Raw genomic sequence first — 24,385 nt, forward strand, 5'->3', positions numbered from 1 at the left:
AGAAAAAATCTAGAGGGATAAAAAAATTAAATGTAGAAATGAAATAAACAATGACCCCCAAATAACACAAGAAAATGTGGATAGAAGTTTGCATCTTCTAGGGAATTTCTTTAAAATGGAAGGAAAAGATGAATAAATTTGACTTTATAAACATTAAAAAACAAACAAAAAATAACATTTTAAACATCTGCAGGGTAAGAGGTAAGAAATTATAAAATAAATGTGTAATTCATGGCAGACAAAGGATACAGTCAAAAAAATAAAATAAACAGCCCCCAAAGAAATGCACAAAGGACAAGATTAGGCACTTAAATATAAATACCTAATATATAAAACATGCTCAACTTCACTAATTTTTAAAGAAATGCAAACACAAGTATTAAAATGGCTTACCCATACAACTGGTGGAAATTGAAACGACTGCTATCCTAATTAGCTAGGGCACAAAAACCAGGTACTCTATTCACATGTGGCTGGAGTATCTATAATTAGCACAATCCTTTTGGAGAGGAGTAACTTGTCTATTTCAACTATTTTCATATTTTTGCTTTTTCCTTTTCTAACTTGTATGCTCTTGTCTTATTTTTTATAATTTTCATACAGTAGATTAAATTCTGAAAAGATTTTTTTTTATGGAATATATATACTCATGTATTAGTTAAAAAAGCCATGAAGACATTGTTCCCCAAATAAGTGAGCATACTAGTTTCACCAAATCTCACTAGTATTTACTACTACATTTTTTCCCCCACTAATAGAATAAAATAGCATCTCATTTTAATCTGTATTTTTAAGTGAAGGGAAATGTTTCTCCCTGGTTAACGTACTCATAGAAGTTGTATTTTTAAAAAAATTCTTTGGTCAATTAATTCATTTGAATCTTAAAATTACTATCCTCTTAGTAATTCCCAAGAATTCCTTGTGTAATATAGAAATTAACTCTTGGCTTGCCTCTCTTTGGGGACCACATGCTTCTCAGGGTTCCCACCTACTCTACTGGCTTTGACCACTGTCTTTATGCTAGAGGACCCCTCAATCCTCAAGCTCTACAGAAACTCTGTTCTTTTTCCCCCTCCCCAAACAGCTTGGAACAGTGTTCTGTACACTGAGTGCTAAATATTAAAATACAGCCATAAAAGGACCATTTTTAAAGATTACATTGTTTTTAGGACTGTTTTAAAGATTAGATATGAATAATTAGAAAATAATTCTATAGTCTCAATGCATGGAAACAGGCAAATGCATAAAAAATACTAGGTTAACGGCCTGAGTGCTTGAATAAATGAGTACAAAAATGAATTTTAAATATACTTTATTTACAAGTCTCTAAATGAAATGTTCCATGAAAAATATCTACATGTTTCTATTTACATATTCCTTATTAAGTCTATTGATTTGAATTAGATTTTAAATTCAATTTTGGAAAGCTTTCAGGATTTCTTCTGAAAGTGACCATTTAAAAATACTATATATATAAAAAAAAATACTATATACATAGGGGCACCTGGATGGCTCAGTCAGTTAAGCATCCGGCTCTTGATTTTGGCTCAGGTTATGGCTTCAGGATCATGAAATCAAGCCCCGCATCAAATTCTGTGCTGGGTGTGGAGCCTGCTTAAGATTCTCTCTCGCTCTCCCTCTGCCCCTCATTCCCCCACTCATGCTCTCATGCTCTATTAAAAAAATATATATATATGTACAATATATATATATATATATATATATATATATATATATATATATATCTCGTAGAGTTCCAAAAACAAATACCAAGCTGAGACACAGAAACGAAAAAAAGTCTATTCTAGGTCTTGGAAGTGATTAGAAAGGACCCTGGGGTATCTCACCTACTATCATAAGAAGCAGGGTTCTTAAAAGAGTTTTCACTGTTAACTAACAGCCCACCTAGATGGAAAATTTCAAAAGCCTTTGCAGTTTTCAGACCAAATGTCACAGTGCCAAAGAGCCTCTTGGCAATTTATGTAAACCTAGATACTCTTACTTGGTTAATATCGACAAAGACACAATTTCTGAAAGAATGATCCTTTCGTGAAATCAAAGCGGAAAACCTGTTTGGGAAAAGCCGATCCTTCAAAGTTGGCACGTCTTCGTTGCCCTTAGGAAAACTCTTTGGAATCTGCTGTCAGTCTAGATAACCAATCAAGGATTCCTTAGCACTTTCGTCCACAAGCAGATCCACTAACACATGCGGCTTGTCGTAACCAAAGGAGGTGGTAGTGTTTCTCAGCACCACGCACTCCTGTCCTTCGGTCTTTATTTCAGTTTTATTATTTGGGGGAAATTCTGAGTCAGATAAGAAGCTGTCGGATTCCACAACGCCACTATCAGAACCATTTCTGGAGTGATAGGAGTTTAAGGTGACGACACAGGGTTCAGACTGGTTACTATTTGGATGGACAGAATTCTCTCTCATTCCTGGGGTCAGAGGACTACCAGAAGCCACGTCAGAAGTATTTTCTTCAGTGGTCACCACTTCTATTTCACCGGAAACGTCTTCTCGGTGTTCCGTTTTTCCTAGGTTGTCTTCAGTGGGCGTACCAAGTGTTGCTGGAGACAACTGCTCTTCCCAGACCATCTTCTCATTTTCTGGGGCAATCGGTTGGTAGGTGATGGGTGATATACATTTTGATTCAGATTTTGTCTCTGAAGAGGCATTTTTTACCACAGACAGCTAAGGGAAGAGAAACCAATGATTAAAAATAATAAATTATTAAACTTAAGTGCACATCCTTAAGAAGACATGGTCCAAGGGTAATGGACAATGAAATATACCACTAAACGGCAGATTTATGGTAACAATATAATAGCACCAGGTGGTTGCCTCTTCTTGCCTTTTAATGAAAATATACTATATTAAGTGCAAATGTTTTTAGGATTTTTAAAAAGTCATCCCCCATCTAATTAGTATGTGTTGCTTTTTCTCCATTACCTCCACATGTATGCACGTTACATTTGTAATGGGAGTATACCTACTTATATAATATTTTCACCATTCGCCTTCATAATTATAATTTTTATTAGAATTTTCACTGCCTCATATAATTTCTTTGTACTGATGATTAAAGTAATTTCTCTAACAGTGCATTTTGAAGTCTTTCAAATTTTTACTATATATAGAACATGTTGAAGTGAGTATCTTTTTATTTATGAGGATTTTTTTTTAAAGAATAAATTCTTAAAAGTAAAATACTAAGTCACAGGCTGTGGCTTTATTTACGGCACTACTACACTCTATACCCATTAAATGCTTCCCTTCCCACCAGGGCTGTATTACTTTTACCAGTATACACCAGTTTTACTACTACCGGTACTACTGGATATTCAGGTTTATTTTTCCTTCTCTAGTAGGTATAAAGTTGCATACTGCAAGGCTGCTTTGTGCTTGCTTACTTATCCTTAATTAGTAAGGACAAATACTATGAATTCATACATGAATTATCTACTACTGATAGTTTTTATTCACTTCACCAAAGGTAGTGTTTTCAAAACAAATTGAAATGTGTCCTTTGCACGTTATAGATATTATTCCTAACCTATTTCATTCAAACAATTACCATCCTGTTAGCTGTATATGTTCTTTTCATCATACAAAGGCTTTTGAATGTTGACATTAAAAGGTCAAACTGCTGGGGCGCCTGCGTGACTCAGTCAGTTAAGCATCCGACTCTTGATTTTGGCTCAGGTCATGATCGTGGGGTCCTGGGATCGAGCCCAGCATCAGGTTCCATGCTCAGCGGGGAATCTGCTTGAGGATTTCTCTCCCTCTTGCTCTGCTCCTCCCCCTGCTTATGCTGTCTCTCTCTCCCTCTCTCAAATAAATAAATAAATCTTTTTTAAAAAATGCCAAATTTCTGGTCTCACTTGTGGCCATCTTTCCTTCTACGCTCCAACCATAATGGTGTTTCTGTATTTTAGGATTTTCAAAAGCCATGCTTTCTTGATGCTGGGCTTTAGCACATGCTGTCCCTTAGTACCTGGATAAACTCCTGTCTGCCCTCTAGACGCTCAAACATCACTGCCTCTGGAAAGGCCACACGAAGCCCCATCCCCCAAAGGTGGACAAAGTCCTCACTGGCATGGATGTAAACCTCTATGTTTCAACACTGTACACCGACTCAATAGTTTTCTTCTCCCTAAACTTTAAGCTCCTTAAGAGACTTATCCAATTATGCTCTTGTTCCGTGCATAAAAAAGTACACAATGTGTAGTAAAAATTATGTGGTTTTGGATGTGTGGTAGATTGAGTGATTTATGATAGGTGACATGCTGCTGAATATCATTCTACTTAAAAAAAAATTTAAGAAAATTATCAAAAAGGTCCAAATAAATACTTTAGTGTATATAATTAAAGAAACATATTTAAATATGTTACCAAGGACTTGGGTAACATGATGCTCTCCCTCTTACACGGATTCATCTTCTTAGTGTAACAACAGACAAATACCAGGATAAGTACTAGAAAAAGTAGGAGAACAGCAACAACTGGAATCCAAATAGAATCTAAAAAAAAGGGAAAAATCGCAAGTTAGAATTAAGATGGAAATACTGCTATATCCATGAAATAGTATGAAGTCTTTAATAGATTTGCTCACTGGGTAATTAGTATGATCAGGGTTGCGAAGAACACTTGCCGCAGAAGTCGGGCAAGATGAAAAGAGCTTAGGTACACCTGTCCTAGACACTAAAAGGGCTCTTCCCAGCTCTGCCATTCTCTACCTTCTGCACCTATCCCTCCGTGATACAAAGTGGCTAAAACAGACTTCCATAACAATCTCCTTAAAACCCCCAACATAGGGTGCTTCCAGGGTTGCACTTTTCTCTCCGTTAAAAAGGCAAAAGAAAATTTTAAAAAATCCACCCCTTCAGAAATAAATTCTGACAATGACTATAACTCTTAAAATAGTTTAATCCCACTCCTCAGAATTTTGTTCCATTTTATATTTATTTGAAGATTGCAAATACAGACAGACACACAGCACGCACGGACAGGAAAGCTGCACAGGAATTAGGTGCCCTTAAATGCAAACCAGACATTATAACTTAAAATAAGAAAGATCTGTTTCAGAGCACATACATCTATAATCACTATTGTGTATTTCGCTCTAATGCTGCTTTTTATTTTCAAAGCACAATCTTCAGTATTCTATTTTCACAGTCCTCTCTTCTAAATTAACACTACTCTACGTATCATGGTGTTGTCTGGCCTCTTTACTGGCATTTTATTACCTTTAATTTCTATTCCAAAGTTACTTTTTTGGAATAGTCACTCTGGAAATGACGACTAAATGAACACGTGTATAACACCTATTACAGGATATGGAAAAAATGAAGTTATTACAACAGCAACGATAAAATCACTCCCTAACTGAGGCCAGCACTGTTTATTTTTATTTTTTTAAATCTTATTATGTTATGTTAGTCACCATACATCACTGGTTTTTGATGCAGTGATCCACGATCCATTGTTTCCGTATAACACCCAGTGCTCCATGCAGTACGTGCCCTCCTTAATACCCATCACCGGGCTAACCCATCCCCCCACCCCCCTCCCCTCTAAAACCCTCAGTTTGTTTCTCAGAGTCCATAGTCTCTCATGGTTCATCTCTCCCTCCAATCCCCCCCCCATTTTTCCCTTCCTTCTCCTAATGTCCTCCATTCTATTCCTTATGTTCCACAAATAAGTGAAACCATATGATAATTGACTTTCTCTGCTTGACTTATTTCACTTAGCATAATCTCCTCCAGTCCCAAGATATGGACCCTCAAATCTATGGTCAAATAATCTTTGACAAAGCAGGAAAAAAGACAGTCTCTTCAATAAATGGTGCTGGGAAAATTGGACAGCCACATGCAGAAGAATGAAACTCGACCATTCTCTAACACCATTCACAAAGATAAACTCAAAGTGGATGAAAGACCTCAATGTGAGACAGGAATCCATCAAAATCCTAGAGGACAACATAGGCAGTAACCTCTTTGACATCGGCCACAGCAACTTCTTTCAAGACACATGTCCAAAAGCTAGTGAAACAAAAGCAAAACTGAACTTTTGGGACTTCATCAAGATAAAAAGCTTCTGCACAGCAAAGGAAACAGTCAACAAAGAGGCAACCCACAGAATGGGAGAAGATATTTGCAAATGACACTACAGATAAAGGGCTGGTATCCAAGATCTATAAAGAACTTCTCAAACTCAACCCCCAAAAAACAAATAATCAAGTCAAAAAGTGGGCAGAAGACATGAACAGACACTTCTCTGAAGAAGACATACAAATGGCTAACAGACACATGAAAAAATGTTCATCATCATTAGCCATCAGGGAAATTCAAATCAAAAGCACACTGAGATAGCACCTTACACCAGTTAGAATGGCCAAAATGGACAGGGCAAGAAACGACAAATGTTGGAGAGGGTGTGGAGAAAGGGGAACCCTCTTACACTGTTGGTGGGAATGCAAGTTGGTGCAGCCACTTTGGAAAACAGTGTGGAGGTGCCTCAAAAATTTAAAAATAGAGCTACCCTATGACCCAGCAATTGCACTCCTGGGTATTTACCCCAAAGACACCGATGTAGTGAAAAGAAGGGCCATATGCACCCCAACGTTCAGAGCAGCAATGTCCGCAACAGCACTGTGTTTGGAACAGGGCACAGGTGGGCAGGGAATACTGCTTCTGGGCCACAGTGCTGCCACCATGTGGCCACAGTACCTGCCCAATTTATAATTCAGACTTAAAAAAAAAAATAAATCTGAGGCATTTGCATTATTTCAAATTTTGTGTATTAATTAGGATTTTATTTTTTCAAAATAACACAATGCAAGTTGGCATAATGGGATACTGGCATAATAATGGCATAAAAATAGCATAATAATGCACTGCATTATTTTAAGTCACATACTACTTGAAACCCTCGTTATAATAGCCTAAAAGTTATTAAGTTTCAGACATTTTGGTCTAATTCTTCAGCCTAGATTCCCGTTCTTCAAGAGGATATTTGTAGGGATGCCTGGGTGGCTCAGTCGGTTAGGCCTCTACCTATGGATCAGGTCATGATCCCAGGGCCCTGGGATGGAGTCCCGCATCGGGCTCCCTGCTCAGCGGGGGAGCCTGCTTCCCCCTCTGCCTCCCGCTGCCCCCCCTGCTTGTGCTCTCTCTCTGACAAACAAACAAATAAAATCTTTAAAAACAACAACAACAACAAAACAAAAAAGGGAGATATTTGTATCATAAAATTTTGGGGGGCGTCTGGGTGGTCCAGTCGGCTAAGTGTCTGACACGTGGTTTTAGCTCAGGTTGTGATCTCAGGGTTGTGAGACAGAGCCTCACTTCAGGCTCCATGCTCAGTGTGGAGTCGGCTTGAGATTCTCTCTCCCTCTGCCCCTCCCACTTGTGCTCTCTTCTCTCTAAGATAAATAAATCTTTAAAATAAATAAAAAATATATTCTAAAAACAGCCTCATAATTGGAAAAGATATATATACACAGTTATCAAAGCATGTTATCATAGAGAAAGTCATAAATAATCTGGAAGTCCCAAATTGGGAAACATTAAACAGAATACAAATTCTACATGATCAAACAGTCTACAGAGATTAAAAAATAATATTAATAAAGTATATGAATTAAAATGGAAAAATATTTATAATACATACTTAAAGCAGTACATAAAATTTTATGTACTATACAATATGATTGTGGCTATATAGAAAAAGAGAATGGGATGAGAAATAAACCCCAAACTGCAACTAAGTATTTGGATGACAGAACTACAGATAATTTTGATTTCTTCTGGCTTTTTATATTTTATAAATTATCTATAATGAACATTTAAATTTTGTAAGTGCAGAGAACAGGCCAAATTTTTGTTAAGGTACCTGCCACTTGAGAATATCAGTTCTAAAGTTCTATCATATGTATCCCCCCTACACACACAAAGAAAAGAAAATGAAACAAAATTATTTTTAAGTGTTATAAAAATAACCCATAACCTATCAACATTTATTTTGGATACTAATTTTCAGTGTTTGTCCAGTTCATGTCACACATGCCAATGAATATTTCTGCTATTCAATTTTTAAACTTACCATCCCCATAGAGAACATCTAATGGATACATAACATCTTACTATAAGGAAATAATAAACTGCTTTATATCACTACGTGTAATCCTGAAATGCAGACATTTAGGCATAGCGTTTTACGTATTATGTTTTCTTTCTTCCCTGGGTTCAAAGGTCATCACACAGCTTTCCAAATCGGTTGTTTTAGATCTCTTAATACCTGAGAAATGAGCTTATTTTTACCTTTGGACTTCTCTGAGAAATGGAACCACTTAATATTTTTAAAAGAACAGGGATTTACTGAAACTGCCTCTTTTCAATTACCCTATTTCAGTTATCCCTTCCTGTATTTAGGAAAAAACATCAGAAACTTGCCTTCCATGCGGTTATCATCAGAAGTGGTAATACAAAGTTCTTTGGACATCTCAGTTTTAACAGACCAATCTTTTGATTCCCCTTCTGCTGAAATACAGTAGTCAGAATTCAGGGAGGACACCGGGATAACGAGGTGGCACTGAGTCTCATTGCAATCATTTTCATTCTCTACTTTCATTTTATACGTGGTCTGTATGGGGAAAACAACAACAACATTGAAATTGCATTTTAGCATCTGTCCAACCAGCCAAAGGACATGCGTCGTCTGTGCCACAGAGCCCCTGGACACACGAAGGTAGGACAGTGGTGCCAGACCTCCTGCAACATCCCCCAGAGCAGAAAGAAATGTGAGCCACGAGTCCTGCGAAGGGACTATTATACGGAACCAGGAATGATCGAACCACAGAGGTGCCAACAGTGGATGGTGTGAGAAGAGAACTCAAAGTGGAGATGAAATGCCAGCTGAATACTGAAGAATGAGCAGAAAGTTGCCCAAGTGGAGAAGGTGGAGAGGGTGTTCTGGGAAATAGCACGGCACCTTCAGGGAACGAAGAACTAAAAGCAGTTCACCGCTGCACAAATAAAACTTAGGTTGGAAAGAACAGGGAGACAGGAAGCTGGAAAGGACACAAGCAGCCAAAATCACGAAGGCCTGGGAGGCCACGCCGTGAAAGGGGATTTAGATACTATTTTGTAGCTCATAGGGATTTGTGAAGGGATTTTAAGGAGTGAAGAAGGTTAGATGTGCACTTCGGAAGGACGACTCCACTAAGCATCCAGAGTGAGGTTTTAAAATCTAAGTCAGATGCTACTCTTCCTGCTAAAATTGTTCCAGAGCCGTAACGCCTTCATGAGAGTAACGTCAAATCTCTCCTGTGCCCCAAGAGATGTGGCCCCCCGTGACCTCTGACCTCATCTGCGCCTGCACTCTGCCCAGTGTGCTTCTGCCAGATTCTTTGTCTGAAACACCCTCCCCATCCAGATCCATGAAGGTCACCTCCTGCCCTCCTCCAGACCTGGTCCAGTAACACCTTCCCTGCTCTGACCACCCTACTGAAGATCACTACTGCCCCCAACCCTGCTGCCCATGCCCCCTCCCTGCTCTGTTTTGCTCCATCCACGAAGCACCGGAGCAGGGTCTGTACTGTTCACTGCTACCTGCTGGTGCCAGGAACACACAGAGCACACGCCTGACAAATACTATTAAATAAAGCAAGGGTGGCGCTGTGGAGAATGGATGGACTAGAATCATTCCAATCCAGGTGTGGTCTGCACACCAGTGCCAGAATGTAAGTACATCCCCACAGCAGAACCGCTAACTTTCTCTTTCAAAAACAAGGATTCCAATTATAGCTTCCTATTATTTTACATCACTACCCATGAGGAAGAAAAGATTAAAATGATCTTTGTCTTACCAGTGGAGAAATAGGAATAAACAGGTTTAAAATCCTAATATAGGGCCATGCTGTTAAATGAGGCCAAGACAAAACTTAAATGTATTCACCTGCCCAGCATTAGTGATTAACTCCAATCCCAACTCCCCTCAACAACATTTATTTATAGGCAAAATCTATGATCCATAAGTCCTGCCTGAGTATTCATAAGCATTGTATTTTCATTACACTACATATAGAGAAAACTTATGCTAGCAACAGAAAAACAGAACAAAGGAAATAGAAACACCGACCTTACTTCCATTTATTCTCAAATCCACCGTGTACATGAATATGTGACAATTATTTTCATCATAGATGGGTACTGGCTCTCTTCCACTTATATTAGTTAAAGGGTGAAATATGTCAATGATGATTTGGTTTTCCATCTTTCTGATACCCACTGCAGGTGGTCCGATGTTCCCTGGGAGGGGGGAAAGGGGGTAGGGACCCAAAAGAAGCAGAATTAGTACTGCCCCTGGAAATTTATAGCACGTTCCAGAAAACTTCCAAAATCAATCCATCAACGTACTCGCTCGGTTGTTCTAAAGCAGAACCGTGTTTAAACCATTCCACAAAGTATCGTCTAGATCTTTGTCCTTAATGTCCTTAATGTCCTTAATAAAGAAATATCCTTATCCCTTCTTTATTAAGGGAAGTATTTTTATCTAATCTAAACTCCTCTTTAACAGCTTCAATGCACTTCTCGTGCTAAAGGTAAACAGTTGGGTCACGAATCCTGTTAAAAAACGATGACATAACAGAAGCTCTCTTAAGTAATTCTTCCTTTTTCTGTGGGTCTGCAGATTAGAAAGAAAACCTATTCTCTAAAAAATGTTTCAGAAAAGGCATTTTAGTTACTTTTGAACACTCACTGAAACTCTCTGTATCGCCAATACCAATGGATGTCTGGCATGAAGGAAGGCTCTGAGGAAAGCTTGACAAATACATTGAATTTTTATGGTGCAAATCAAAACTAGACATTCATTCAACAAATATTTATTATGTGTCACCGATGCTTGAGACTTTGTTGGTGAGCCATTTACCTATTCTTCACGTATTTATTGCACACTTACTATGTGCCAGTCAGGTCTATGTTTATTTGCTAATTTATCCTCAGGGCCTGGTATACTTTCTAGCACACAGTATGCCCTTGATAAATCTGTATGGGAAAAATCTGATATACAGCTGGTATAGTTAACAGATGACAGGCATGGACTCTGGGACATAAAATTATTTCAAGGCAAGTAGAGGAAGAGCCTGTAAATAGGCACAATCTGAAAAGCAGAAGCAGAAGCAAGGCCGTGGTGGATGAAACCAAGCGTGGAGGCTGAGCAAGGAAGGAAGTGAAGGTGGAGGGCAAGGCACAAGGCCTTGAACACGAGGGAGGAGTCAAGTGACTAATTGCTTCTTTACCCACGAGTGAGGGTGTGAGAGCTACAGGGTAGGATTTCAGTCAGAGAAGGGGAATTGGCAATGAAGATTTTGGAGCTTGAGGTGATAACTAAGATCAGGTATACCGCAGGAATGCGCTGCTGGCAGGAGAAAGGGCTAAAAAAATCACTGGGGTTGAGGAGATTCTAGAAATCTAAAATTAGTTAATGTATTAAGTTGGTATATAAAATTCCCAGAGGCCTTGGGGACGAGGCACAGGGTGGAAGAGGGAGAGCTGTCCTCAGTGAGTGTAACTCAGCAGGGAGTGCTGCGAGGAGAGCGGGGAGAAGGCCACCACAGAGTCTACCTGGGCAGCACTGATCCGTGCTTGCAGGGAGTGGAATTGTAATGGTCTAGAAGTGGCAAAGTGATGGGTACCTCTTAGCCCTATTTTGTGGGGCTTGGGGAAAGAGGAAGAAATGCCTTTGGCATTGTGATAACTCTTAGCAAGTGCTAATAAAAGCAAATACGTACAGAAGACATGGGTAAGTATTTTCAAACTTAACATTTCAAATTTAAAAGTTCTACTCACCTTGTTTACATAAAATAAATTCTTTTGACTCTACATAGGCTGATTCTTTTTGTCCAAGCCTAGCTTTAATTCTGGCCCACAGAGAAAGTGATGGATCATTAATTACAGAAAAGATATTACAATAATGATGAGAGGTATTGCAGGCATCAATCCATATTGCTTCCCTAAAACAAAGAGGAATAAAGAAGCACAACGGTAACTTTTACTGTTAATATATAAACTTGAATCATCTCTGTCTCTGCTTTGCTTTTCATTTACAGCATGGAGCTGGTAGAAAGAGCTGAACAAGAATAGGATGGAGAAGCCAGACAAAGTAGGAAGTCCTAACTCTGGTTAGAAGTACTATAAATTCCTTTACAATAAAGAGGCTCAATTCAAAATATAACACCTGAACAAAGTACATTCCACATACGATTTTTAAAAATCTGATCTTTAAATAACTCTAGATTCTATTAACATAAATAATCATTACTTGACTGCAGAATCTAACACATTACAAAGACTCCTGACATTTGTCAAAAATTTTTTTTGAAATTTTTATCTTTCTATTCAACAATACATTCACTATGGAAAGTAAGAGGACATCATTATTTTTTTTTAAGATTTTATTTAGTTATGAGAGAGAGAGAGAAAGAGAGAGAGTGTGAGTGTAGGAACAGTGGAAGAAGGACAAGCAAACTCCATGCTGAGAGTAGAGCCCAACGTGGGGCTGGATCCCAGGACACCGAGACCACGACCTGAGCTGAAATCAAGAGTTGGATGCCCAACCAACTGAGCCATCCAGGCGCTCCGACATCATTACTTTTAATACAGAACTGTAAGTTTTATTTGTCATGCCTTTCAAAAATCTCTAATTCCTGGTGTGCCTGGGTGGCTCAGTCAGTTCAGTGTCTGACTCTTGATTTGGGGGCAGGTCATGATCTCAGGGTCCTGGGACTGAGTCCCATGTTGAGCTCCCTGCTCAGCGGGGAGTCTGCTGGAGGAATCTCTCTCTCTCTCTCTCTCCCCGTCCCTGCCCCCCAATAGCATGCACACACGCTCACTCCCTCTCTCTCAAATAAATAAATCTTTTAAAAGGTCTTGAAAGTTAGACTCCTCTACTTCAATTTTGACGGGAAGAAGAACTAAGAGGCAGGAAGTACTCTGAAGATAAATAATTTGCATCCTTAGCACTTCTGGAAGTCTACAAGCAGTTTAAGAAGTTCTGCCACATGGGAAAGAAAGATGATGGGAAAAAACACAAAGTTATGGAAAGTACAGAGACCTAGACAAAAACAGAATAAAAAAGATGAGAGAGTAACACTTACCCATAGTTCTTTACCTGTACAGTAAAAACAGGGGTCTGTGGCATGGTTGGGTAGTCCCAAAATAGGACAGTATTAAAGTTATAGGCCTCAAATTTAATATTGGTTGGTATCGGCACTGTAAGAGATTCAAAAAGTAAAATGGACAATTGTAAGAAACTCATATTAATATTAGAAAACTTTATAAGGAGCCTAGTTAGCCAAATATGTATTTTGAAGTAGAATTCACCAGGACAAAGAACATAATTACTTAAATTGAGATTTATAAAAATTAATTTTATTGGAAAATGTATAGTGTTCTGACCCATTTTAAATTCCTGAAACAACATTGTAGTATGAGAGAAATACAAATATAGTAGAGGCAATCAATCCCTATTATGTTTTAGGGGTTTTTATAAATAAATTCGCTGCCTGTTGTAATAATCATGCTCAATTCATTTAATCACTAGAATTTCCTGTATTTGATACCACAGATCGCCTTCAAAGGCTAGTAGTGGAGAACTGGCTACCCCCCAGCGATGGTCAATTTCATTCTAAAATACCCTATAGGCTGGAAGCCCTCTGCCTGGTATCATCACACACCTCAGCACCTTTTCTGTAACATAGGAATAGAAGCCTAAGCTGACCACCTTGTCAGTTTCATTAACATTTTGCTCTCTGGAGTGTGCAGGGCTTTTTACAAAACACACTCAATATTCTTGCCTTTGCTCTTTTAAACCATTTCAGAAACCATCTACTGAGGGTGCCTGGGTGGCTCAGTTGTTAAGCGTCTGCCTTCGGCTCAGGTCATGATCCCAGGGTCCTGGGATCGAGCACCACATCGGGCTCCCTGCTCTGCCGGAAGTCTGCTTCTCCCTCTCCCACTCCCCCTGCTTGTGTTCCTTCTCTCACTGTGTCTCTCTCTGTCAAATAAGTAAATAAATAAAATCTTTAAAAAAAAAAAAAAGAAAAAGAAAACGTGTACCGAGCTGTGAATCACACGAGAGAATGGGCAGAAGTCACTTCAACGTCTTGTAACTAGTTATTAAAAGCGGCCATATACTCCGCTGCTTAGGGGCAAAGGCTGCTGTCCACCACCCCTTGGGAAACACTCACACACATACATCTCCATTTCTCCTTTTCTCTCTCTCTCCCTCCTTCTTTCCATCCCTTCCTTCCCTTGTTTATGAATGAACATGAAGATACAGAGTTGGCGATATGACCCCAACTTCAAGATTATTCAATCCTACCTATCTGAAAACCATTAAACGTAATTTACAATTACAATGAAAATGAATGAATGGCAATGCGGTCAGGTACAGTGACTTCCAAACATATCATCAGCCTCAAAAATTCTGAGAGAGCCAAAAGCTGTGGGGTTTTTTTTGTTTTTTGTTTTTTTTAAGTTCCCCAGCACAGGGCACCTGGGTGGCTCAGTTGGTTAGGCATCCGGCTCTTGATTTAGGCTCAGGTCATGATCTCAGGGTCCTGGGATCGAGCCCCACATCTGGCTCTACGCTCTGTGCTCAGCGGGGAGTCTGCTTGAGATTCTCTTTCTCCCTTTGCACTTGTCCCTAGTGCTCTCTCTCTCTCTCTCAAATAAATATTTTAAAAAATATAAAAGTAAAAAAAATAAAAGTTCCCCAGCTGATAATGATGATTACTTGGGACTATATAAACTGGACTGTTCTAATAAGAAAAATATTCCCTGGGTTGGAGATTAAGAAATGTGGGTTCTTTCCTGGCTATACGATTAGTCATTTCAGATTTCCTAATCTGATATGTGAGGTGTTAATTTCACATACATACGGTATTTGCTTACTGTTGAAGGAAACACCTACTATATTTTCTCCCAAAGCAAAAACTCCAATATTCAAACCCAAACTGGTGCATTGCTTTAATTTACAATTATTTAACACTCGTATTATCTTTTTAAGGCAGAACACAGATTCAGAATTATTTAGGGAAAAAATATGAACTTGTGGACAATTAAATTCTACTGCCTTTTTCCTCCCTTTTCTGGTTACTTTTTTCCTTTGTATCAGTGGTTTTCAATAGGAAGCGATTTTTGTCTTGCAGGGGACATTTGGCACTGTCTAGAGACATTTTTCGTTCTCACAACTCGGTGATAGTGGTAGGCTGCTGCTGGCATCTCCAGAATAGAGGCCAAGGTTGCTAAGTATTGTAATAAATGCACAGGACAGCTCTCCACATTTTGGCAGTCCAAAATGCCAAGAGCGCTAAAGGTGAGGAACCCTGCTTCATATGTTCATGACTTTAGGAATTTTTTATTATTATTTAGGAGGAAAAACTGACTTAAAAACGGATTTTTTTTTTTTATAAACCAATATATTTCATAGCTTTCCCACAATGAATAGCTTTGGATACTGCCCAACTGTCTAACTTCTATAACTACTTATCAAAGCAATGTGACAATTTGGCCCAAAGGTTGAGATTATGAAACTGGGAGGATGTCTCACAGATTCAAACACTACATGCTTATAATATGCTCTTTCTGCAGCCTGTGATCAGACACCTACAAGTTTTCTATTTACTGTTCCTGAAATACTGCTGACAGCTGTTGGTACCTAGCATCTTTGGTTCTCTAAGCAATTTCTTTGCAGGTGAGCCAGAAACCACTGGTCTTGGCAGATTTAGCCCTGGTTCTTCTCTTTGGGTTTTGGTAGAGTTCCCATGGCCTTACTTAGCAGGGTGTACTGAGGCTTTCTTTTTCTAGGTTTCTTTAGATATGTTTTCATATGTTTGCACCTCAACTTCAAGAAACGACCTACTCTCAAACAGCTTATAGTCTGTGAGGAGGAAATACAAGGCACCACCCTCATCCCCCAGGTTCAAGTCAACATCAATATCAAATAACATTCACATAGGGGCACCTGGGTGGCTCAGTCAGTTAAGCATCTGACCTTCGGCTCAGGTCATGAGCCCAAGGTCCTGGGATCAATCCCTATGGCCCCCTGCCCCATCCCCTGCTCATGCTTGCTTGCGTGTGTGTGCTCTCTCTCTCTCTCAAATAAAATCTTTAGTAAAAAAAAATAATATTCACACAGATAAACATTATTTTCAACCAGATGAGAGGAACCTGATGCTAAGAAAACTCACAATGAATGCGAACTTCTCTCAAAAGCCATCTCTTAACTTTAGCATCTTTTGCTTCTCCAGAGGCTGAGAATTTTCAAACCTTCTGGTCCTAGTTCCTTTTTGTTTAACAGTCCTTCTCTTGGTTACTCTTTCTAGTCTTGAATTTTAACTACAAAAAGCAAGAAGAAACCACGTGGCACCTTCAGCACTGCTTGGCAACCTCTCTGGCTAGGTCTAGAAGCTCAGCAGGCACATTTCCTATTCTTCCTGTTACCAAAGGCAACAGTGTTGCTAAACTTACTGCCTCTGGTAACAAGAACCTGCCTTCTTCCAGTTTCCAGTAATGAGGAGTTCTTCACTGCCTTTTAAGTCTCTTTAAAAAAAAAATTATTCCCAATAGGAATGACTTTTTAATTGTATAGACTCGGGCTGAGATTCCTGTATTTGAGGAAAAGGCATATAGAATATTAAATAAAGTGCATTTACGTTTAAGAAGAGGTTACTGAATCATAGTTATAAAACCACAAAGTAGATTTGCACATTAGATTAGTTTTTAATGTGAATCAAATGATGTTTCCCATAATTTAAGTTAAAGCTTGACCTGGTTAGATTAGAACTAGGGCTTAAATCACAGCTTTCAAAGCAATCAAGACAGGTCGTGGGAGGAGGAGGTTTCAATGGATACTAACAGACTTTACCATTCTATTAAAGGAGAAACTTTGAATATATACACCAAAGGATGTAGCCTGTGGTTTTAATACTACCAGAAGAGAAACCATGTGGTTATTACACATCTGCCTTTGTCACTTTCTGCAAAACTCACATGATAAATAGACAGGAGTAGCTTTCTATTGTTTCAGAATTTTGTGACCTAAAGTTTAAATTGTTTTATACTCAAATTAAAATAATTAAGGCTTACAGAAAACTTCCATCCAAAATAAATTTACCTATGTCAATAAAAATATGTGTAGAATAGCAAGAAAGGATTATCTGTGGAGTTTAAGGAAAGATCCTACTAGAGTATCTCATCAAATAAAATAATCTTACAGATTTCTCCATCTCTTGAAAATGATACAGATAGTTTTCTGTAACTCATGTTGTTTTGGAAATGAGTTCCGTTATTTGGTGCATGCTATCTAGAATAAACATTCACTTTTCAAATCTGCTTCTCAGAATGTCTCTAGAACAGCTGAGGCTTTAACAAAACCAAACACAGTAAAGAACAATCAGTTTTTTATAACACTCTACAATGCAGGGGGTGGGGGAAGGAGAGTTCTGGTTACAACTGTTTCCTCTTGATAAACTGGGAGAGACAGGATATGAAAAAAAAGCAAGGAAGAGGACAGAAAAACTGATGAAGATCAGTATGTGAGGTGAAGAAGCAAACCTCAGCCAGAAAGAACAGCTCTGTTGTAACTGCTGGTGAAGCAAGGAACTACAGACATCTCCAGATATCCTCTGCATGGATGATGACCGGGGTACGGGCTGCCCCGTGTCCTCCATCCCATAACCACCAAAGGCATCTGTGCCTCTACTACAAAAGGGACAGCCACAGAAGTTCTTCCCCAATTTTAACATAATCGCCTACAAAGGCTGTATAAAAGATAGGTACATCTACCAAAGAGCAGAGCTCTGGGGTCTGCAGACACCATCCGACAATCTGCTTACCCACCTCTCTATGGGAAAGGACTAAGGATAAAGGGGCCAGCAATCAAATTGTGTCAGGGCATTCTAAGCCATCTGACACTACAGCTCAAAAAGAAATGCTCCAAATTAAAGCATTCAGACCCTTTTGTGAATGAACAACTCAGAGAAAAGCTCTAACACCTTCCCCCTAGTGAAAGATGCAGGTAGGGCCATGGGTATGTTTACAAAGGTTTCTTCTTTCATTGCAAACTGAGAAATGGCATGAGAAATCCAGGGAGGAAAAGGGGGAAATACCAAACCAAGACTTCTGCAATTTTTTTTTTCTGAATAGTTTTATGATCACAATCTACACCTCCTGAATGGTTTTATAGTGTTGATAAAATAGTTATTTTCTTAATGCCTTCCAAATTTTTCTCTTAGCAAGCAGCGGTGTCTTCTAGATTTAAGATGAATAAAGACATTTTGAGAATTCTTGCACATGTTTCAAATGTTCATACAAGTTTTTTCATTAAAACACTTCAATATTTTCCAGCTTTCAATCGTCCATCACTTTGTGAGATGAATACAAAAATCTATTTTCTACTTCTATTATTTTCTTATACCTTTAGAAGAGATTCAGAGCTAAGGGTTCAAATAATAAAATTATTATCATAAATAATAAAATAATAAATTATTACTTTCCATAAAGTAGTTCCTTAGCTGGGTCAAAACCGTTACTATGTCTGCAGTCTTCCCTTCTTCCTGTTTGTTTTCAGGATTTATTCTGATTTTATCACGCACTCTCTTAAGTTGTGGAGCCCAGAATATAACAGACATGAATGAAATATTTTCCTTCCTCTTTTTTTAAAGAGATGGACATATCAAATAGTGGCTTATGCTGAATTTGTAATTAACTAAAATCCCCCCAGATCTTTTACTCAAACCACCAAGTTAGAGCTTATCCAATAAACATCTGCTTAGCCACTTTCTGACCTAAAACGCAGGATTTTTATATGTGCTCCTATTTATTCAATTTTATCTAGTTGGGTCTGCTTGGCATGCCAATAAATTCTAATTGGACCAGACCCACCTAGTCCCTGAGAGAAGTCATTTCTCAAGACTAATTCCCATTTGGACTAATTCACTCCAAGTTGAGAAATGGTTGAGAAATAGGAACTGAAAAACTAGAGTCTTTTTCAGTCTACGAAAAACAGAGGAAAGGTAGAAGAACAAGTTAGTTGCTGAATCTATTTTAAATTTCTCATACTGATTTGGATGAGTTTTTTTTTTTTTTTAAAGGCACCACAATCTCTCATATACAACCACAACAATTTAATATTTTAAAACATATTTGTTAAAATAAGTAACAATGAACATCATTGAATGGTAATCACTAACGTGTAGATTAAACATTTACTAAAAGACAAGCAATGTTGCTCCAATGTTACGTAATGCCCCAACGAACCAACACAAACCATTCTAGGAGGGAGGTGGTATTATTATACATATCTTTACCGATGAACGAACAAAGGCTTAGAGAAGCTATTTAAAGACTCAGCAGTCTATAAAGGTTTGTTGGTTTTAGTTAAGAAAAGCTACTTAGGCATCATTTTTGTGATAGTTCAACAAAATAAGAAAATGACCTCCATATATTAATAGGAATTGGAAATGATTATTTTCTGATGACGTCACAAGCACCTAATTCAAGTAGTTTTGCCTGATTTATTATACTATCACAATTATATGATGACCTCTTCAAAATCGGAACAATGCATTAAAGGAAATCATTTCTTTGGAATGGACATGACTGAAATGGCTATCGGAAAAGAGACTTTCTCCACTTTATCAGTGGACAAGGCAACTTGAGAGCCCCACGTCTATGTGAGAAAGTACAGCGTGCTCTTGAGTATTACTAATACCCAGAGTGGAAGAGCAAACAGCAAGAAGGCAGACACTGCTTCACTTAAAAATATATATATACTGCTTTTATAGGTAAAACTGGATGAAAAGCGAAATATCCGATTATTAGACAGCACACATGGGTTTATTTTCCCTATCCATTCACTAAGAAATACTAACAAAAGCCCATCACTGTGGCACGATACATTCCCAACCACTCGGGACTTTGCAGAGACTGACTATGTTCTCTTGCCTGCTTCCCTGTTCCCACCAGGTTCCCTCATCTAAGATGAACGATCAAGCACACAGTGAAAGCCAGCACTGAAAGAACTAACACACCGAGGGCCTAGTCGATGTCAGGCACTAGCGAGACAAGGAAGCCAGCCAAGGGCCAGAAGCAGGTTGTCCTTGAGGGTGTTCCCTCAAGGAGACTTTATACTTTAACTTTAAAAGCATAGGGAACACAACACAAGCTAGAGAAATACACTGAAAAGTCTAGACAAATGTATTGAAAATGCACTGAAAAAAGGAGCGGCGGGGGTTCACTGGCACTTGTGTTTACAAAATGCTGGAGTACAAAAGGCCACAGAAGATGTTCCCATGGGAGCAGACAGGCACTACTCCCAGAGCTGGCTTCAGGGATGTGCAAACTGTGTAATCACAAGAGGCCCCACATTGTTCTAGGTGTTGGGAATACAAACATTTCTGCTTTCAAGGATCATGATTATGTAGCTAACAGTTACTAAGCCCTAGGCACTGCTGTTAACTTTTCACATCTCATTTTCACAACAGCCAGTATTTCCATTAATGGATGAGAAATCGAGGCACAAAGAGGTCTGCCCAGTTTGTACAGAGGTCACTGCTACTCAGTAGGGAGCCGGAAGCTGGGCTCCGGAGTCCAAGTTCTTAACCGCTCTGCAGACTGCCATTACCTAGAGCAAGTTAGTCATCTACAAGGCCAATTGCAGTACATTGTGGTAAGAGCCTGGACTTCTGCACAGGCTGCTGGAAATTAAGCTAGGGGTACCTGGCTTAGGAGGACCCCGTCTGTACTCAGAAGGGCATGGCACATGGTTTAATGCTCTACCTAAACCAGGAATCCGAGCCATCCTCTTCCCACACCCAGTCACTAACTCCTGCTGACTCTGCCTTTTAAATGTTCTTCAAACCAAACTGTCCTCTCTTCTGCATTTAAACTGCCATTTTCATTGACTCATCCCAACTTAAGCAGTTAACTTAACTGGCCTCCTTCCTTCGAGTCTACCCCCAAACTATTGTGTAAGATGAATGGTCTTTCTAAATGGCCTAACCGATCCTGCATAAAATCATTTCTCCTCTTCAAATAATCCACTGACCACCCACCAAGCAGAGCAAGGTAGAGTGAACATCCTTACTTTGGTGGCCTAGCACCTGTACTTCCTTCAGGAGTAGTTCTCTTCTGGAAACTCCCCTATCGCCACCTCCTGCAACATGGTCCTTCCCCGGCAAGCTGGTGCCTGACCCAGGGGTGCCAATCAGAGCCTTCTCCTGGGATTTTGTTAGGATGGCGGAAGCTGCAAGATGCAAAGCCCAAAAGTTGTCCACATCCATGATTCCTGCCAAGCAGGAAAAGCTGTCCACACCCAGAGTCGGTAATAAGAAATAGTCTTTGCACTTTTGAGTGACTGGTTCAGCTTTCTGAGGCCCAGGTGATATCTCTACCTTTCTAACTCTTGCTTGGATTCTCTAAGCCAATAAATCCCCTGATTTGCCTATATTGGCTAATGTTATGTTGCTGTCCTTCGCTGTTTGTTACACATGACAAGGCACTTCATTTACTGGGTTCCTACCTCTCTACCTATCTTATCTCCCCTTGTATCCTCACACACATATTCTACAATGAAACCCTGAGTATTCCACTAATTCAACATGCTGTTTCACACCTCTCCCTCTGCTCACACAAGTCTCTCTGTACCTCCAGCTCCTCTGGGGTTATTACCTTTCTCTGTGAAGTCCTTCCTGATTCCCCTGGTCATACCCAGGTACCTCTATCTTGCTTTTCCAGTAGCCTATGCGGAAGTCCAGGCTCTTATCACAATGTACTGCAATTGCCCTTGTAGATGACTAACTTGCTCTAGGTAATGGCAGCCTGCAGAGCAGTTAACTTGACCTCTGGAGCCCAACTGCAGGCTCCCTTACTGAGTAGCAATGACTGCTCTACGAACGGGGCAGACCTCCTTGTGCCTCGATTTCTCATCCATTAATGGAGATAACGGTTGTTGCGAAAATGAGATGTGATAAGTTAACAGCGGTGCCTAGGGCTTAGTAACTGTTAGCTATGTAATCGTGATCCTTGAAAGCAGAAACTGAGTAACTCCCATTTTTGTATTCTCAACATCTGGAACAATGTCTGTCCCAAGGAAAGACTAAGTATTTGTCTGCTTGCCTCTTTTTTTTTTATTAGAGAGCGAGCGAGAGAGAAACAGCATGAGAGAGGAGAGGGTCAGAAGGAGAAGCAGGCTCCCCGCTGAGCCGGGAGCCCGATGTGGGACTCGATCCCAGGACTCTGGGATCATGACCTGAGCCGAAGGCAGTCGCTTAACCAACTGAGCCACCCAGGCGCCCTGTCTGCTTGCCTCTTAAAGAGCAAGCCAAAGGACAGGTGGATATGAATGCAGCACCCCTAACTGGAGCACACAGACGAAGTCATAATATAGAGGTTCGGACCCAGATTTTGCCAAGGATGCAGAAGGTGGGGCCTCCCCGACCCCTGCCAGGCAACTGCTAACTGTGGATACTGAGCAGACACTCAAGACTGAGGGGTTTCTGATGCTTTAGGTTTAACCCTCTTGTAGAAGAGATTCACGTATTTCACTGGGGCTCCTAATCACCATGACAACCGAGCTTTGGAAACCGTATTCCCTGCATTTATTTCCGGGGAAATCTCAGTGAGCAGGCGGAACTAACGAGCTCCGAGGAACTAAGCTAAGAGATGTAGAGCCTGACAAATCGCCCGAGTGCACGCCGCACGGCTGCCAGACTTAGACGTAAGATGACCAATCCCTGCCACTTAAGGATTCTCATAATGGGGGGAGAACAACTTCTCTCTTACGGATTTTGGGTTTACCCTAAAAATATTTAAGTCACGAGCGCTGGCCACACTGTCCCAATGCTGACCGAGAAACTCACTTAGTTAAAAATGAATTAAAAGAACTGGAAGACCGAAAGGCTGTTTTGTCGTTTCGGCAACAACGGAAGAGCCGAGAGAAAGGGAACTGAAGTCCGCTGACCGCGGACGCCAGGAGTGGCCTTCCCCGCGGCCGCCCACGCAGACGTCCCGCGGGCTCCGGGAACCCCGCGCTAGGTCCCGGGTCAACGAGGCCGCGACCCCGCGGGGCCGTGCTTCCAGACCCGGGCGACTCCCTCCCCAGTCCCATCCCCAGCCGGCCGCCGCCCCCCCACGAGCGACGTACCCGAAGACAGCTCCAGATCCGCGGGGCTCATCGCAGCCCAGCTCCCGGCCTGCAAGACGAGGAGGAACAGAAGTTGCAGAGCCATGCTGCCCGGGGTTGACTCAGGGTGCGGCCCTGAGAGAATGCGGGCGTCCAGCCTGGAGCCGGAGCCTCGCGTCACTTCCGGACCAGCGGACCAGCGCCCCAAGGCGAGGCCGGGCGTGCACGCAGTGGCGGGGCCCGGGCGGGGAGGCGGGGCCAGAGCCGTGAGGCGGGGCCCGGGCGGGGAGGCGGGGCCAGAGCCGTGAGGCGGGGCCCGGGCGGGGAGGCGGGGCCAGAGCCGTGAGGCGGGGCCCGGGCGGGGAGGCGGGGCCAGAGCCGTGAGGCGGGGCCCGGGCGGGGAGGCGGGGCCAGAGCCGTGAGGCGGGGCCCGGGCGGGGAGGCGGGGCCAGAGCCGTGAGGCGGGGCCCGGGCGGGGAGGCGGGGCCAGAGCCGTGAGGCGGGGCCCGGGCGGGGAGGCGGGGCCAGAGCCGTGAGGCGGGGCCCGGGCGGGGAGGCGGGGCCAGAGCCGTGAGGCGGGGCCAGGGCGGGGAGGCGGGGCCAGAGCCGTGAGGCGTGGTCAGGGCATGATCCCGGGGCTGGAGGCTGGGAACCGGGACGTGAGCGGCTGGGAACCGGGACGTGAGCGGGCAGACGGGAAGAGGGGCTGCCAAACCGGGCGTTGGCTGGGAGGCAAGACTAGGACGGGAAGGCCAGGAGAGGCCGGCTCCAAGGGCTCCTGGAGGCGTTAAGAGCGTGAAAGTCTGTGGTCGTGACAAGGGCTCACAGGTTTATGAGGAACTTGGATCCAAAGGTTAGGTTCTTTCGATTTGGCAACACCTTCTGCGATTCTTCTTCCTGTTTTTACAGTGTTCGGGGGTTGCGGAACTTTTCCTGAGGCCGCAACCGAGCCACGATCCTTACTTTAACCCTGTTAGACTTCGCCATCAAGGCGTCTGGAAGCCTGAGAGTTTAGAACAGGAAGAACCCTAAATGCCTTCTCTAATCCTGCATTTGTGTTTGAGGAAACTAAAGCTTCAGTGGTGAAACAGTTTGTGCAGACTTCCACAGCCTACACAGAACTGGCTTGGCCAAGAACTACTTCATCCTTGGAGGAAAAGCAACTTGTGTTATCTTTTCAGTGATTAAGGATCA

At 41.3% G+C, this 24,385-nt stretch overlaps 1 protein-coding gene across 1 annotated transcript; it reads right to left on the reverse strand.

Annotated features, from left to right (window-relative positions):
• Positions 1-1,144: 1,144 nt before the first annotated feature.
• Positions 1,145-23,381, reverse strand: IFNGR1 (interferon gamma receptor 1). Its single transcript, XM_045865615.3, is given in 8 exon segments — positions 1,145-2,150; positions 2,153-2,692; positions 4,394-4,521; positions 8,455-8,644; positions 10,142-10,311; positions 11,854-12,017; positions 13,161-13,275; positions 23,213-23,381. Coding segments are annotated over 8 exon segments (1,425 nt in total). The 5' UTR covers positions 23,298-23,381; the 3' UTR covers positions 1,145-2,117.
• Between the last annotated feature and the right edge of the window lie 1,004 nt (positions 23,382-24,385).

The sequence above is a fragment of the Mirounga angustirostris genome, unplaced genomic scaffold (assembly GCF_029215605.1).
Source record: "Mirounga angustirostris isolate CCGP_5_RB_7025 unplaced genomic scaffold, mMirAng1.0.hap1 SCAF_8, whole genome shotgun sequence".
In the NCBI taxonomy this organism is placed as follows: domain Eukaryota; kingdom Metazoa; phylum Chordata; class Mammalia; order Carnivora; family Phocidae; genus Mirounga; species Mirounga angustirostris.